We start from the raw sequence: 18,555 nt of genomic DNA on the forward strand, positions 1-18,555 counted from the left end.
TGTGTGATATCTGCCTTTGGTTGCTTCCATTTTAAAGCCAATATGAGCTTCTCAATCATGTCATACATGTGTCATTACCAATCATATGTCATCTGCTCCTCTGCTATTTATTTTTCATTTTTGTGTTTGTAAAACTCGGCTGTATGACCTAGATGCAGCAGAATTATGTGTTTATTTTTCTTCCTGCAAGAACACACAATGTCCATTACAAAAAAAGAAAGAAAGAAACTGTCAGACTGGCTCAGGAAAGCACACAAGCATGTTCCCATGTACATTTTTTCTGCCTCATGATAGAATTTTCTGACACTATGCTTACTTTACATCAAGGTAAGCATTAATAATTTATGTGGTCATGACGGAGCATCAATTACATCTTCCAAACTCATTCTTTCACTGGAAGTCAAGCACAAAAAATATATTTTCCACATTTCGCTGCAGTTTTCTTATGAAATCACTGCCTTATCTCAAGTCTGACACACTAAAGGGTCTTCCTCCACTTACCTCGCTGACCAGACTTCCCGTTAAGTGCTTTTATTTAAGTAAATGTTCACTTTGAATTGGAGAGAAATGTCATAATACTGTGGTCAAGCTTTTTCACAGCATTCTGACTGGCAGATACATGATTAATGTGAAATGTCATCATATTTCCGACAAAATAATAATAAACATCAAGTATACCCGACACTGATGAGAAAAGTCCCTAAAATGCTCAGTAATAACTAAGCAATCTGCTGATGAAGCTCATGTAAAATGACTGAAAGCTCTAGAACAATGAATCTTAAGATGAGAAACCAAATTTATAATCTTGACTGAACACCTAATACATATCAGTCTACAAAATGCAATGCATTTGAGGCCAGAAAATATCAAGTTAAACTAGAGTTTAAATTGGGTTCTGTGGCCTGTTTTAATATGTTTGATTAAAATCTATAAGAAAAAAGATTAAAAAAATAAGGAAAGGGTGTTTTTTATAAACCTTCATGCATAAACACTCACACACATTTACTATGTTCATTCAAAATTAAAAATGTTGTTGGTGTACCACACTGTGAACCATCGCACACAACCAAGAGCTGAGTGAGGTGTTACTAATGCACTGCCAACATGAACATACTCACACCAACCGATGAAAAGGAAGACCCACTTTCGGAGCTTATCAGTTGAATAAGTCATTACAATGGCTGTGTGAAGGTAACATCCTTCAACAAACATCCAGAAAAAGTTTGTCACCACAAAGTAGTTGTATATTGTTGTAATTAATCGACACCAAGGCTGAAAAAGAAAACACAAGACTCAAAATTAATCGTAAATTGCAACAGAATTTACTTTCTTGTGTATAGCTGAGAGACTTCATGGATTTATATATATTGTGTGTGCAGCACACAATACCGTAAATCAGTTCTGTTACCTCATTGCTCTCATGGATATTGTGGTCAATCAACTGAAGCAAAAACCACATAACATTCCTCAGTATGAAGGTGGTGATCAAGTTCCAGTGGATGATGTTTCGAAGACATCTTATGCTCCTGCACCAAAAGTCGAATGGAAGACGTGTTTTATTGTTATGCTTTTCTATATAGGCAGTACAGCTGGAATCTCAGTCAGAGTTAACCGAGATCATAGGTCTGAATAATGCCAGAACTCTGTTGTTTACAGTAGGGTTATACCACTATATTGGTTTGCTGACCAATCAGGGCAATATTTGCCTTTAACTATCTTGTCTATAAGTTATTTGCCACGCAAACAATCTGTAAAACCTTTATTTATTGATTAATGTATTTCAGTTGTATCATTTTAATTTTCTTTAATTAGCTATGAACAGTGTGTAGACAACTATAACTGGATTACTTGGATACTGATACTGAACTCACTGACTCAAGTCACTCTGAGTATATATATGCATCATGTGTATCAAGATAAATCATTTAATTTGTCAGGCTTTTAGAGAGAGTTTTAGTTTCAGATAATGGTCAAAACATTTTTTCAGAAAATGTCTTATCCTGCCAAGAATAAGCTGGGAAACACTAAATAGATATAGATTCCTCCATGAACTCTAAAGAGGTTTAATCGCGGAACAAAATATTGACTATTCTGGCCTTCAACCTAAGGAAATCAATATTTGCCTTCAGAGGCGCACATCAATCAAACATGAAAAACCTTGTTGAGGCTGTTTAGGATCTGCCCTGTTCTGTCACGGTAGTGTGTGTGTGTGTGTGTGTGTGTGTGTGTGTGTGTGTTTAAACCAGGACATGAAACAAGGTACGACGGCTTAGAAGAAAGACGTGTCATGAAATACACATTATGTCTTTCTTAGTGCTCCATCTGAGCCGAGCTGCAGAGTTCCATTCATTTGACATAAGCGAGTTAATGATAAGCAGTCCGAGGATATTACATGAATTTCCCTGATTGTATTCTATGAGGTCTCATGCATACAGGACACACTTAGATGGGTACTATTTCTGTACTTGCCTTAAGCACAAGAAGAGAATGAAGGCCACGACTAGAGCTCCCAGGGAGATACAGTGGCCTAGGTAGTTGATGATCAGTGCTATTTTATAATGCATTGGATATTTCCTCTGTGAAGAGAAGACGTGGATTACTTCTTCAATGTGACTGATGGGTAATAGGACAAAGAGAAGAGGTTAGAAATGCATAAATACATGACTAGAAGATCTATTTATCTATCTGGGCTTCATTGTTTTGAGGTTTAACTCAAGCGAGAGAAGGCAAATGTCATTGACACGCTTCAGATTTCACAGCTTAAAATTAACTGAGAAAATAGAGCAAGACCCAGAAATACACATAATCAGGAGACATAATGTGAGGTAATCAGGCCAAAAACTCATCACATACAATACATCAGCACTTACAGTTTGGCCTTGGGCTTTGCTTATAGGGACAAGACTGTATTTATGTATTTGGTAAGTCATCCAGAAACAAATTATAAACACTCTGCACTCGCAGAAAATAGAAAATGCAGTTCAGTAAGCGTTAAGCAATCAAAACACCATATTTCATGTGCTACATCTGATTGTTTTTCTCTGTGGGCCATTAGCGTAATGATGAGTAACTGCGAGGAGCATTTATCTAAGGTGGATAACAAAGTGCTTGCAGGATGAAGGACATAGCAAGATTGTTCCTGCTCTTGCGACACCACACTCACCTTCTCCTCCAAAATAGGTTCACAATTGGAGTAATTGCTCTTCAACGCCCACGTCCCATTATCCATGCATTCCCTGTAAGCACTCCCTGCAAGAAAAGAGTTGAGAGGCAGAGATGAGGCATGGTTGAGAAAACAATGAAATTGTAGTATTGTTGCAAACGTTGTTGATGATTTCAAATACTTGTAGAACTCAATTTGTTTGTTTGTTCAAGTCTCTCATCTGTATTCATCATCACCAGACACCACATTCAGCAGAGTCGGTGCTGGTGCAGGCCAGCTGTTGGCAAGGTTACAGTGAAGTGTTTGCCAAGTAGGTAAGCTAAAATATCCCTGTAATTTCTTTAAAGCTCAGTTCAAACTTGAGCACTACTATCTCTGTGAGTCTCACACAGAATACCAATTCAGCAATACACATTTTTATTCATGGTGGGGAAATGCAAAGCCTCTTATTCTGTCAGTTTATTTGCATATCTTTAAAAACCGGCATTCCACAATCAACTTTGAACTGCATTTTTCATTTTGCCGTTGCTCACCGTGCATTCAGAGGGCCCCTTTATCTCTTTAACACAGAAAAATGTATAGAGAGAAACACAGCAGCAATATATGTGTGTGAAGTTTAAATTCTTCTATTCTGTCATGGCCAACCACAACCACTGCGCTGTCAAGATACACATCATTTATTTAGGTTTCTTATTATTGTGCACAAAAACTCACATTGATTATTCTGCTGTCAAAAGCTAGTACTGTCTGATTTATACTGTTTTCAAAAATAATAGAGTCACTATACCTCTTGTTGTTATTCTTCCAGGCAATATTTCATCCAGTGTGTGTATATATATATATATATATATATATATATATGATGTTAGACTGTAATATATATACAGTCTAACATGAGATTATATATAGTCTCATGTTAGACTGTAATGTATATGTATATATATATATATATATATATATATATATATATATATATATACTACAGTCTAACATCATACTATATAGCCTCATGTTAGACTGTAATGTTTATATTCACTCATTCTGACTCAACGATTCTTGTCAACACCCAAACAATATGGTAGAAAGTGAAACCATCCACCTCAGAAATGCCTACAGCGACTCTTGAAGCAGTGACAGCAACAGAATAAGACTCTTTGCATTCGAATTAATGTTACATAATGTGACATTTGTATTGGGGGAGCAGAGAACAGAAAACAGCTTGTGGCAGCTAGAAACAGAGAATTTTAAAAAGAAATCCTTTAATACTGGCTCAGAATATGCTTTCATTTGACTTTATGGCAACACATGTTGGGTTATGACGAGACAATGCTTTGTGCTGTTGAGGAAAATCCCAATTCTCAGTTGTTTGAGTAGGGGCTGTTTATCGCAGAACACATTGGTAAATCAAAGACGGTTAAATCACTAAAGCTCTTGAATGAGTGGATCGTGAATCCCTGAGACGGCATGAGACAGTGAATTGCAATTCATTTTGAAACACACTGAGCTTGTTTGTTTGACCTTACAAAAAAACTGTTTATTGATCAGTTGCCATGTGGCATTTCAGTACCTGTGTAGTCTAAGCAACCGTGATAATGACAGCTGATATTTTAATGCATGGTTTGATAGATAAACTAAGGTTAATAAACTGAGGACATTAAGTAATTTCCAAGGGGGACATTACTTCTTTTCACTGGTAAATAGACATTATTATTATTAATACAACAGTCAGAGAGGTGCTGAGTCAGCTTATTGTAATCAAAGCTGTTTCTGTTGTTATACGGGGCTCCATTACACAATATTGGATACAAATCTGAATGTAATGTTGTCCAATACAACAACAGTAACAACAACAACAATACATATTACAGCCTCAAAAAAATTGCTAAATCAAGAGCTCTTTGACACAATATTGGGATTTATTATAGGGATTCACATTTTCTTCTTTGTATGTACTGTACATGTTATACGCTGTAACTAATGGCTTTTTTAATAGTTCATAAATATTGACCAAATGGTAGCTAATTAAGTCATTAATAAGAAAATCTTAAGAAAAACCCCTTTGGCATGTTTAACTTATTGGGAAGACCCCTCCAAAGTTTTACCTCTGAGCATATAGACCCTATTAGCATTAATCTGATAATTTCATATCTGATGGCTGTTAAGGACTTATTATTTTAAGACTTGATGACTTAGAAGTCAGAAAACCATGATGAATATTAATAGATTATTAACATTCATTACTGCATTATTACAGAATAGACAGGATATAAAATCAGTCTAAACTATTTTTTCACAACCTGACAACCAAATTTTTTTCTTATTAATAGCTTATATCTGATCTATGCTGTATAAGTAAATTAATTAACATTATAAAAGGTGACCTATCAGGAAGGGGTAGACATAAATACGCTAAATATAGTATGAACACAATTGTATGAACAGTGTGAAATAAATACAATTAGATATACTTGGCTCTCACCACCACCCCTTAATGGAAAATGAAAAAGTACACACATCTTTACGAAGTAAAATCACAGAATTGACTAGTGGGCGAGCATTTTAAATTTAATTATAAAGGTGTGACTTTTAATTCTTTCTGTAATGATACTCTATTTTTGCATGATGTCTGTATTCGTGGTCAGTTATCCATGGGAACAATAACAAAACCACCAATTAAATGTGCCATGTATCTTCAGCGTGGTCGACTGAATTCAGTGTTTCATCTTCAGATCATGAAGTTGTTCCTTGTTAGCAGACACTATTTCTCTGACGGTATTTGATGCTTTTATATCGCCTTTCAGTTTATCAATGGGTAAACAATGGAATCTCACTTCCTCATGCCAACACAATTAAAACAACGCACGCCATAAAAAAATCTGTGCAGACAAGCAATCATGAGCCTTTTGTTTCATTGTAACTCCTTCGGGTAAACAAACTGGGAGTCAGTATGACAGCATCAATGGGATATTGGTGATCACTTCCTCAACAGCAAAAAATTCCTCCAGTCAAGTATGTCTAAAACATTTGAAGTGACAACCCAGCCAATCAAATGTTGAAGTAGTTCCGCAATCTCTTTTAAACTACACATTTATTAGACGGAGAACACTATTCTTATCCTGAGACATATTTCATCTGCAAACAAAATCATGAAAACTAATATGAAACCTTTATAGCGCCTTTAAGTTGTCTGTGCTAACATTACAGTAGCAGAACAAGGTGCTTTCTCAGTCTCTGCAGGCAAATATCACACTGTGTTTGTGAAACAAGCAGTGATGGTGCAGAAAAAGAGGAAGGGGAACAGGTTGTGAGTTTCGTCCCTGTGAGCTGTTCCACTGAGGCAGGACTAATTCAAGGCACTGGTGCAGGGAGAGCACATTTCTGACTAACCATCTGTGCATTACACATGATGAAGCTATTCTCTTCACATTTTTTCTTTATAGTGTATTACATTAATAGGTTAAAGATAAATATTACCAAATGATTCAGTCCCTCTTGAGTTTTGGTAAGGGTAAAAGCTGAGATGTGAAGGTGCTAACAATGCTGTAAGTAGCCCAACGCTGACCACACTCCCCTGGTGTGAAGACGCAAAAGGAGACGACAGAAATATGCGATTCCCAAATAGCTTAAGTGCCAATATTGTCCACCTCCTCCGCCACCCTGCCAGCTTACTTTTTCTTTTTTTGAATGAGCAAATATGTACATGCAAACAAACACCATATGACTGTTCAAAGATTTGAAGATTGGAAGTATGTTCACTTGGAAAGGAGATTTGAATTACATAAATTTAGCATGGGTTGGCTGTGTGTGAAGTGATACTTCTTCAAGATTCACTTATTAATTGTGAAATAAATTAGTAATACATTCTCAGATCTTATGTGGAGGACAAACTAAACACTCTGTGTCTCCGGTGCTGCTGAGCTTGACCTGTTTCCTTCAGCTGATTGTTGCTGTGCTACCAACCGTGGATCCTGCAGTAATATTACAGTACAACATTTTTCACTTAAAGGTTGTGTAAGCCTGCCTGTCTTTGGCTGGTGTTTGATTGCTCTGTGCTTTAGTTTGTTATCTGTCTCTTTAGTTCTGTGTTACTTTTGAGCCAGTAGGTCGGTTTCCTGATTGATGGCCTCAAAAAGAAAAAAACACCCCAAAAAACAGCTACGCCTCCTCAAAGCACCAAGCTGCTACTTACATCTTATCACAAATCACCCACTTGTTTCAGTTGCTTTGTGAAATAATCAGTAAAGCTGTAGCCTTCTAATTGGATGTGTTTCAAATTGTAGTAAAGATGAAAGGATATAATATCTCAAAGTTGAATGATCAAGGGAGCTCATGTGAGCCGCACACCTGAGCCAGTTACGGCAGCCTTTCCATCAAGCCATTGGAAATTTACTTTCATAAGCTGGGGACAGAGTAAACTAGGCCATACCATAACAACACGGGAATCTCACAGCTGATTGCAGTTGGATATTTCACTAAGGCAGCAAGAACTGGAGCAAACTACATCGCAGACGTCAGAGGGCAAGTGAGGCCATGAAGACCAGAGGATGCAAATACAACATGACAGCATAGTATCAAGAATCAGAATGATGCGAATGTGTCTTAAGAATTTATTTAACAATAAATAATTGTAGTATGACAATTATTATATCAAAAATATATTAAATTATTATTATTATTATTTTTATTATTATTATTATTATTATTATTATTATTATTATTATTATTCAGGATGTAATGTAGAATGCAATTTAAGTTGACAACATTTTTACAATTAGAGAACTGCAGGAATCACTTTAGGCCAGCAACAATGATAAATGCATATGTTTTTTGTCAAAACCACAGGGAGCAACTAAAGAGGGACAAGAGCCGCATCTGGAGCCGCAGGTTGCCTACCCCTGAACACGGTGCTCGGGGGCATTCACTACGTCATCAAGGGGGATCACACGTGCCGAGCAGGGACCCAGCAGAGGACAGTGTCTTTACAGCTGCAGGAGGAACTGAAAACTATATGTTTCACTGACAATTTTACTGTTTTTGATCATTTTAAATCTACGCTTTAATCATGACCATTGATAATCTCTGTTAGTAAGTGAAAAATGTGCAAAGAAGGTAAATGGACTGCCTTTATATAGAAACTTTCTAATACTCTGACACATCAAAGCATTACATTACATGTCCGATTTAACTGATGGCAAAGCATCAGGAGAAATTTGGGCTCCAGTATCTGGCACAAGGTAAACATGCAAAGGGAGGAGCTGGGGATAAAACCACCAATCTTCTGATTAGTGGACCACCCGCTCTACCTCCTGAGACATAGACGCTCCAACATTGAACATCTGCTAAATCTTTCTAAAATTTCCTTCCACCCAGTACTGAATCAGAATCAGATATACTTTAATAATCCCGTGGGGAAATTACTTTGAATCATAATGAAAGCAAGCTGAAAGTTCTCAAATTTGGCTGTACATTAAAAGAAGATAACCCTAACCCATCAAATTTACACATCAAAATCTGTTTATGAGGCTTGGGAAGTACTACTGAATGTGCAAAAAAAGAAGAAGACAGAAACGTGTGTGATATGTGATAATTTGCCTCAAGTTATGTCACTTGAGTCAGCATCTGTTGGGTCTGAATAAGTGAGTTTTTAGAAGCTCACTTGTCATCTCTGCTTTAGGCTAGTGACTCAAGGCCAAGCTGCTACTAGCATAACACACCCAAATCTCTGACTGAACTGGCTGGTAAGTACTAGGTTGTGACAGGGAAGTAGAATGAATGAGATAAAAAGACAACATGTCTGGTTCTGCTGCACAGATTTTTATCCTTCCAGCCATCATAAGCCTGACAAGGTTATAGTGCAATGCTAAATCCGTTACTCAATTAAACTTTCATACTAAATATTTCCAAGTATAAACCATTTCTTTGCATTGTTTCCATTTAATGCCTTGTGATTTATGTATTCTAAGCTACATGCCACTTTACTGAAAGTGTGTTCATGCAGATGCACTCACTCTAAAGAGCTGCTTTGGGAAACGTGGATAAAAATGTAAGAGCGTTCGTAGAAATGTTGATGTTTTTTTTTTTGTGCAACCTCTGCCAATAATTAGGCGGAAAGTATTTCTCCCACATAAGTGAGCTAAATTCACAAAGTCATGCACATCTTTATCAATGTGCAAGCTACAGTATGTTTTTTATGTCCTGCAGTGGCCTGCTTCTCATCTCCAAATCTGTAGTTGTGTGTGTCGGCGATTGCTCCTGCCCTTTTTGTCTTAGATGCAAAAGTGTCCTTTTCAAAGGGCAAATAAAAGCTTTTTTTTTTCCTCACCTGCTTCCTTCATTCATCATCTAGCTGGAAAGGAAAGCCTTAAATAATATGTTCGCACAAACACATAACGGAGGACAAGGCACTCCCTGTGTGCGATATAATGGAAATTTGCAGTGAAATGATCAGACTGCCTCCAGTTTCTAAAAATCTCTTATATATGAATCAGATGACTTGTGGTTCAGATCATAAAGCATTAGTTTCCAGTGAGTTGAACCTGTCAGCACTAACATGCCAACATCACAGCCTTAAAATGCAACTATTCCCAAGCCCTTGGTGGACCCAAGTTTGATCAAACACAACATGGCACCTACACCACGTCACAAAAAATAAAAATGTTCCGTCCTTGTCACATTCATTCTGTTATACGTTTTGTCAGAGGTGCTGATCCTTTTCAAAGCAAAACAAAACTCTGGCATTATCAGCACACGCTCCAAAAAAGACTGGTTTATACCAATACGTCTCTGGGAGTTTAATCCTGATGGTACTGAAAGCCCAGACTATGTTAGATCACAAGTCACAAGTACATCACAAATCATTTAAACTCATCCCATGGGGTAAAGGCTTTCTGGTGCTATGGCTGTAATTTAACTCTAATGCTCTGAGCCTTTATTTTTTCACATAATGTGCATTTTACTGTTTACTAGTAACTAGCACGTCATCACTTAAATATTTATTTTAAAACTTGTTTTCAGGTATTATTAATGCATCTACTTACTGTATGTTCTCTGAATTACTACAGGAAAATTAAGTTGTTCCATTAAACTGCATATAAAATAAATGTATAGACAGTACTGTGCATACAAAATTAAAAAGTTCTGTGCTGAATGTCTTTGTTTTGTCATCGGTTCCCTCTGTGACATTGTGACACATACTCATGGCTTCTATAAAGGGAACAGCCCAAGGGGAGGAACAGCTCTAAAGAAAGACATTCAAGCCTTTTCTGTGTCATGCACATTTGTGGCTTGTGAAGAAATGTTACTGACATATTTTTGTTGAAAAGTAGACACCCACTTCTCCCGTAGATGCTTTTTGTAGTTTAAAATACATCTTGGAAACATAACTAACATGAGTGTAGATTTTAGTTGGATAACAGAAAAAAACATAATTTGTATAAGAGCCAAAAAGAGAGGGTGGAATTTAGAGCAGGGAACCTGCCAGAGAAGAAAACCCACTGTTACTTAATTTTTTTCTCAGAGTGACTGTAAGCCTCTGTGTCATGCTCTTCCTCCTACGTCTGACAGTTGATATGGCAATGGGAGATGTGGCTCTATAAATCCTGCACCACATTTGAAGAGAGAAATTTCCAGTGACCTGGAGCACCCTCATGAACCATCAAACCACAGAAGCTCAGGTCAACCTTCACTAAGACCCAATGAACAAAAGACATATGGGGTTTGTTAAAAAGCTTCGGCTGCTTGCCAGACCAACCTGCTACTACAATCCTTTTACAGTAACATACAGTATAGTTGTTTACTGTGTCTTTATCCAACATTCAAGCAATATTTCTTGGCAACCTAGCAACAAATTAGCATTTCCTCAAAAGAAAAAAAATAAAATTACCAGACGTCACGCTAGGTCAGGGGGGTAGTTGTAAAGAGCTTCACTGCATTTGCAATTTCTTCTTACTTAAATTTCTTTCTGTGGCTTTTGCAACCCCAGAGTCTGTCCATCAAGGGGATGAAAAACAATTTATTAAATATATATAATGACATTTTATGGGTTTAACAGTGGAAAAATGCAATTGTATTTGGCATGAATTACATTTAAAGGTTATGATGAGAGATGGCCTACATGAGTGTAGAGTTTATCTGAAGTGTCTGTTAAAAAATGATAAGAGGAGCTAGAAGAGAGCTGTTGACAGAGGAGGTTGCAATGGGAGGTCCAGGTGTAAATACAATTGGTTTGAAGTATCTATAATAAAAGAAATGAGGAAGCAATTGACATAAATCTAAAAAAAGCCCCCTAGGCCATGCATATGTTTTCAACATATAGATAGATAGATAGATAGATAGATAGATAGATAGATAGATAGATAGATGTTGCACCCTCATATCAAATATCAAGCTTTTGATCTAAAATTGTTTGTCAGTCAGTCATGAATAAACTGATCAAGCAGAACAAGGTAAACTACCAGAGCAGCTATGATGACAAGCCAGCTGACAACACGTAGAAACAGTTTGATCACACACACACACACACACACACACACACACACACACACACACACACACACACACACACACACACACACACACACACACTGTTTCAAGGATCCTGACAGGAGATTTTATGACAATAAGACATCTGCAAAGTCATAGCTTCATGTTGTTAATCTCTGTATTTTAAAATAGAAACACCTTGGAGATAACTAAAAATACCTCAACAATCTCTTAAATTATGTAACTGCAACCCAAGGGAAATATAAAATTTTGATTCCCTAGATATGGGCCTATTAGGTCATCCAACAATCTTTGCAAATGGAGCCAAATACTAAAAAAAAGTAATCTTAGCATAGGATATGTTAATAATGGCTTCATTACAAATCAGGTATTACATGAATCATGCATAAAGTAGAAGCTTAGTCTCAAATGCACTCTGCAAGAGATAAGTATGTAATTACTTGTTATGATCCATTAGTATATTAACATTAACATATAGCATCCAAATTAATAGTATGCATGTGCATTTCCTCTCTGTTTTTACACTTTAAATGGTTTAATGTAAAATTCTGAGACGCAGATGAATGTAAAGGGAAAGAATAAGGAAGTTTATATGGCAACCAGGTTTAGACCAGGGGTGGGCAATTATATTCCATGGGGAAAATATGATAGAATTAGTGGCCTTTACTCAGTGACTCCCACTGAGTAAAGGCAACTAAGTAGGAATTAAATCATTGATGGGTGTGAACCAGGGCATCAAGTGCTAGAAATGGCATAATCAGAAGTGTGCAGGTTACACACTGGTAATGCACACAGTTCATGCACTTCTTCACCCTTTCTGACTTTCCATGTGATGGAAATGGAACTGTGGGCTAATTATTTCGGGTGGCAGGGTCAGCTGAAGTTACAGTGGACTGTTGCAGAAAATAAACTATGTGGCGAACAAACGTTTATGACACTCAGACATTTTGTTCTGCAAGATAATCTTCACAAACGAACACCACTTTTATGTAGCTGACGTGAGGCTACACAACGGTCAGCGTCGCCACCAGGGCTGTTGAATTGAAGGAATTTTCCCTGCAGTGATTCAGAGTGGCTCAAAATCTATGTATATTGTTGCCATTTTTGTTGTTTGCTAATTGCGTTGTAAGGGGTACAGCAAGATAATGATAATAAGATTTATTTCTAATCAGGGTTTTTCGTGAGTGAGACGATGTAACTATTGTAATCCTAGGCTGTGAATTGAGGGATAATGCGAGTGACTGACAGCAGCTGCTCATAAAATTTTGAACAGATTTTCCGTGTTTTATCTTATTCCTGCAGCAATGTTTGATTTTAACTGCAATATTTCCTAGTATTCATGATGCCCTCACAAGCTACCTACCAGTGAAATTGTTAACATTGCTGAATAGCTTAGCCATTGATTTGACCCCAACAGTAATTTTTTCCAGTATGGTTTCCTACCAAACTGCAATCTTTCAGACAGCCTTTTGTTTTTGTCATCAAAGCATCTCATGTAAGAGATCAATAAAACAACAGTAAAAACAAACACTTTGCCCTGTGGGTTGACACGTAGGCCTAGTATTGTGATGGGAATGCCAATTTATATTTTTTGAAGGACTCAACAAACTAGCAGTCTGTGATCAGGGAGCTCTGCTGCTCCGCTGGGTAGTGAAAATTATGTCACTTTACAAAGAATAGTTTTGGGGCCACCCTGAAGTAGGATGTCAGCAGACAATTGGAGGTTACTGAACACCTTTGTGAGATTTCTGTTTCATCTTTGCTGGGAATTGGAGGATATTGTATGTCTCTTAACAGGTCAATTGTATAGATGTAGTGTAATAATTATTTCCACATGAGATGGTTCATTGAATTTCATAAATGAAGTAATGGGAAGGCGATGTACAAACTTGACATAAGTTTGAATGTATTATGCTTATGCCCTATGGCGAGGTTGTATAGCCATTAAAAACATCAGTGAATATAAATATCCCTTCTAGCAAAACATTAATGAATGAAAAGGAATATATTCTTTTTGAATTTGTTCAGTATTATTCATATGTATAATAGGGTGATTTTTTTCAAGAACCACATAATTTTAAGGGAAATGAAAGCTGCTTTTCTTAGTTGAACTCAAAGGAAGGGGGCAGGTTTTGTTTAGGTTCCAGACTCAGTCGGCTGAAACTGCTTGACACACGGAGCGCGCGCGAGAGAGAGTGCAGCATACAACTGTTATTATTCCTCTGAGTAAAGATTTTCTTTGTTTTTCTTTATAACAGATTATGCAAATTTGGAAGGTTGTGGCGGTCACTGCATAAAATTAAGTGTACGACCCCACCTGGAGATGTCAGAGACATATGACGCACAGTTCAAGGATTTTTATTAATAGTCTAAATAACAAATGTTTTGGATTTTTATTTCAAAATGCTTGGTAAGTCGTTGTAATGCCAATATGTACTTGAGTTTAACGCTTAATTTTAGCTAAGGTAAGTCAATAGGGATAGATTATTTTTAATATCAATTGTTTGTGCCGATTATTTCCAGGATTAATCCATTAACCAGTAGTAAAAAATGGCCATCGTAATTTTCCAAAGTACATACAATACATACTGTATTCTACCCAAACTTTTGTAATTTCATTTTATCAACAGTCTACAGTCATACTTGGCTGCCTTTGAACCAAATGCTCATGTCAAGTTATCATGCTCACAAAGATAATGTGAACATGCATTTTTTTTGTGGTAATGTTTACCATGTTCATCATTTTAGTTTAGTGTGTTGGGTGCATAAATGTCAGCATCATTGATAAATATAAAGATGGATGATGCATCTTCCTCTCACTGTACAAAAGTGAAGCCAACTATCTGGCTATTGGCATCCTGTGCTAGTGATGTCACTTGGACCTGGAGTCTGCGCAATAGTGATCAGGGTTGAAGCCGGTATCAAGGACCCATCCATACGCACAACCAACTCAATCACAAGCTCAGCTGTCGATCATGATGTGAACCCCCCTTTTTATACAATCAAGTAACTATTTAAAACAAAACAAATCAGAAAAATTAATACTTGAACATCAGCGTAATAAAAACTACCTAAAATAACAAAATGTATCTTTGAGAAAAAAATATTTGTTTGCTCCGTGCCATTCCCAACAGCTAACATGGAGGGGGCAGGCTTTATACTGCAGCAGTCACCAGGAGGAGATCAGGGTTTCCAAATTTCATGGCAATCCATCCAATAGTTGTTGAGACGTCATTCAAAAACATAAATGAGAACTTCATGGTGGTGTTAGCTAAAAGTAGAGTGAGTAGCTTCACTGCAAATGTCTTATTTGCATCACACCATGTACAATTGCAATGAAAGGGAGTTTGGGTAATTGCCAGTCTTTTGTTATCAGGGAACACCGAATCTCTCTTAAAAAGCATTGTCCCTTGACTGATGATGACCACTGAAGCAGACAGGCCAACAGAGCCTGAGGAAGGGTTGCTGGGTAATCTTTTACTCACAGCTGTGTCTCTTAAGCTTTCCTGTTTTATTTCATGCCCTCATGACACATTAGTAATAACTACAATTTTAGGTCATAGATTCAAACATTTGCCCGCGTGTTTGCTGTCAAACTATCACACCTCACAGCTGTACTAAAGTCAGTTGGTGAGAGAAAATGAGCAAAAGGCCATGTACATGTCTGTGGCCCTGAGGGAAACCAACAAACCAAACATGGGGGCCTGTTTGGATAATGAGAATATATTGTACCACACAACTAGCTGAAAGAGCATGCATATGCTGTCATATTTATAAGCACTTTATCTAAGTCATTAATAGTGGGTCACTGTAATAATTAAAAATGCCTTTCAGTCTGATCATTATCATTAAAAAAAACAAACATTTTATTTGTATTCGTCCTGTGGCCTTTGGCTTTTATTTAATAGTACACAGTAGCAACAATACACAGCTCCCAAGTCTCATTTGTCAGAAATGTGTAATTCCTTTTGAGGCGAAACATGGTTACTGTACTCGATTACACTCACTGACAAACATCCAACATCCTTATACTACACAAAGTCCATGAGGAGGAGGTTGGGGTGGATGACTGAGATTCTTGTCCACGTGTTTTTACTCAATGTGTAGGCAGCTACAACATCTGGTTATAGTTGGGAAAGATCTTGCTTCAAATCAAGTGAACTTTTCAAAATTTGAACCAAGACCATAATCTTTCTGTAACATTAGCCATGCACTTTGAATTGCAAAAAGGCAATAATAATTTGTTGTGCTTTTGTTGCCAGGTGCAGATAGGGAACACAAATAATATGTTACAAATTAATTTCTAAATGCAGATTAGTGGTATATGACTAAGAGCTGCTGTCATACTCACAAGTATATGGTATATGCCAACCCCAGGGCAAGCAAATATATATTTAAGGTCCAATGTGTAGGATTTAGTGTCATCAAGTGGTGTAGCTGTAGATCGCTTCACCCTCCCATCCAAAGCTCAAAGGAGAAACTATGGTGGCCACAAAACACGAAAAATGCTAACGCCCCTATCTAGAGCCAGTGTTTGGTTTGTCCCTTCTCGGTTACTGTAGATACATGGCGGTTCAACATGGCGGACTGCATGGATGGTGACCCATGACGTCTGCAGTTCAAAATGTCTCATTCTAAGGTAACAGAAACATAACAATTCCTATATTCAGGTGATAATACACTAATGAAAACATACCTATAAATATTATATTTTAATATATTATAATATTTTAACTTTAAGACTAAGACAAAACTGTCTGATAATGAAGATACCAGCGACAGTCAGTAACTAGACGGAGAAGAATCTCCAGAAGGACACAAGATGAAAAAGACAAGATGGCTGCAGCACTGCAGGGGTTTGATCAAGTGTTGTTGATCAATTCCGCTGAGAGGAGTGTTACCTCTGTTAACAGGTGCTGAGTTTTAGGATGTCTTAACAAGCAAGCTGATCCGTCCTCTGAGTTTTGCTGTGTGAAAACACCAATTTGGGAGGCTGGAGGATGGAATGGAAATACCTTCCAAGACACAACTACACCACTGATTTAAATGCAACATTTAGGAAACTGGGTTGGTAATTTTGTAAAAACATTCAAAAAGAGACAAGACTGAGATGAGGAATTTAATAATTAAAATGTTCTTTAAAAAACAATGCAATGTGTATAAAATTTTAGGTATAATCAATTGTATAATACCACTAAATAATCATTGATTCATGATGGGGGACAATAAGACAGGGACTTCACTAAAATATCTTTTGTTGCTGTGGAGGTGGGCGTGGTTCGCGCTCAGCTGCAGGAGGGAGAGGTGTGGGGAAGGCCTGGGAGAGTGGCACCAGGCGAGTTCATTACCTCACCTGCCAATGATTGTCTGATGACTCTACCTTTTATCTTGGCAGTAGTGTGCTGGATCCGGGGGAGACACGCACCGAAAGACAGGCCTCTGGGCGGAAGCTGCCGAGCAGCGGTGCAGCTGCATTTTGTGCCTTAAATAAAGAGTTGTGTGAACCGACAGTCTGGTCCGGGAGTTTTGTGTGCTGGGGAACCCCGTCTGTAGCACGGCTTGCTACACTGGCGCCCAACGTGGGGCAGCACACGGAAATGTCCGATCCACTACCGCCCATGCAGCAGCCTCCACAGCAGCCACCTCCGCAGCCGGCCCCGCAGCCGCCTACGGAGCAGCCATCACAGCTGATCACACTGCTGGGAGAGATGCTGGGGCAGATCACGGCAATACACAGCCAGCAGACGGCAACAAATAGACGGCATCTGGAGGCACTCCAGAACCAGGCGGGGAAGCAGAACCAGCTGCTGGAGGGACTGCTGGCCCGGTCGGGGGCACAGTCTCCATCCCCTCCATGCTCCTCCTTTTCCGGCATCACCATGCACCGGATGACAGCGGCGGATGACCCCCAAACCTTCCTCGAAATGTTTGAGGCGACGGCGGAGGCCTGTGGCTGGCCGGCGGCGGAGTGGGCCGTGCGCCTGCTTCCCCTGCTGGCGGGAGAGTCCCAGACTGCGGCGCTCGGCCTGCCAGCTTCTGCTCGGGGGAGTTCCGGATCGTCAAAAGAGCCATCCTAGACAGGATGGGTTTTTCCCCCGAGGATCACCGCCGCCGGTTCCGGTCCGCCACACTGAGATCCTCTGACCGTCCATTCGTCTTTGCGCAGCAGCTGAAGGACGCTGCCACCAGGTGGCTGCAGCCGGGGGGATCCAGCGGTGAGAGGCTGATGCTGGAGCTGGTGGTGCTGGAGCAGTTTGTGGAGGGGCTCCCGACCGGGACCGCGGAGTGGGTGCGGTGCCACCGACCGGCGGATTTGGAGGCCGCCATCACCCTCGCCGAGGATCATCTGGCTGTCCACGGTGGGGACCGAGCTCCGGAGAGGCGGCCCTCTGCACCCGCCCGACCCGTGCCGGCGCCCCGCAGGAGACCCCCACCCCCGCTTACCCCCCGACTGGAAACTGTTGCCCGGCCTCTCCCTCTGCCACGCAGTAACCAAACCTCTTCTCTCTCTCCTTCCCAGGGTCCAGCCGCTACGGGTGCCGCTCTCGGCCCACAGAGGGTTCCTCAGGCGTCAGGGCAGGAGTGTTGGCGGTGCGGGCAGCCCGGGCATTTCCGCAGGGAGTGCCCTCTCATGGAAGTCGGACAGGTGGTCCGGGTTGCTGGCCCACCAACACCCTCCCCCGGTCCAGGAGGGACATACAGCGTCCCGGTAAGGATCCAAGGGGGTATACATCAGGCAATGGTTCGGGCTGCACGCAGTCTATAATTCATCAGCACCTGGTTCGACCCGGGGCTTTGGTAGAGGCATCGTGGGTGGACATTAGATGTGTACATGGGGATATTCACAGATACCCGGTTGTACCCGTGGAAATTAGATATATGGGTAAAAA

The 18,555-nt window shown here is 39.3% G+C and overlaps 1 protein-coding gene across 2 annotated transcripts in view; it reads right to left on the reverse strand.

The window, feature by feature from the left end:
- The window catches only part of LOC127366516 (corticotropin-releasing factor receptor 2), a 47,705-nt gene that overhangs the window by 9,053 nt on the left and 20,097 nt on the right, over window positions 1–18,555 (reverse strand). The window contains exons 5-8 of one of the 2 annotated variants that reach the window (XM_051405491.1): window positions 3,164–3,249; window positions 2,470–2,576; window positions 1,409–1,526; window positions 1,119–1,272 (exon numbers count right to left, since the gene is read on the reverse strand). In XM_051405491.1, coding sequence (XP_051261451.1) covers window positions 1,119–1,272; window positions 1,409–1,526; window positions 2,470–2,576; window positions 3,164–3,249 — 465 coding nt within the window. Of the gene's footprint in view, window positions 1–1,118; window positions 1,273–1,408; window positions 1,527–2,469; window positions 2,614–3,163; window positions 3,250–18,555 lie in introns of those variants that run through there. The other variant, XM_051405501.1, reaches the window with a different exon arrangement.

Source organism: Dicentrarchus labrax, unplaced genomic scaffold (assembly GCF_905237075.1).
Source record: "Dicentrarchus labrax unplaced genomic scaffold, dlabrax2021, whole genome shotgun sequence".
Taxonomy (NCBI): domain Eukaryota; kingdom Metazoa; phylum Chordata; class Actinopteri; family Moronidae; genus Dicentrarchus; species Dicentrarchus labrax.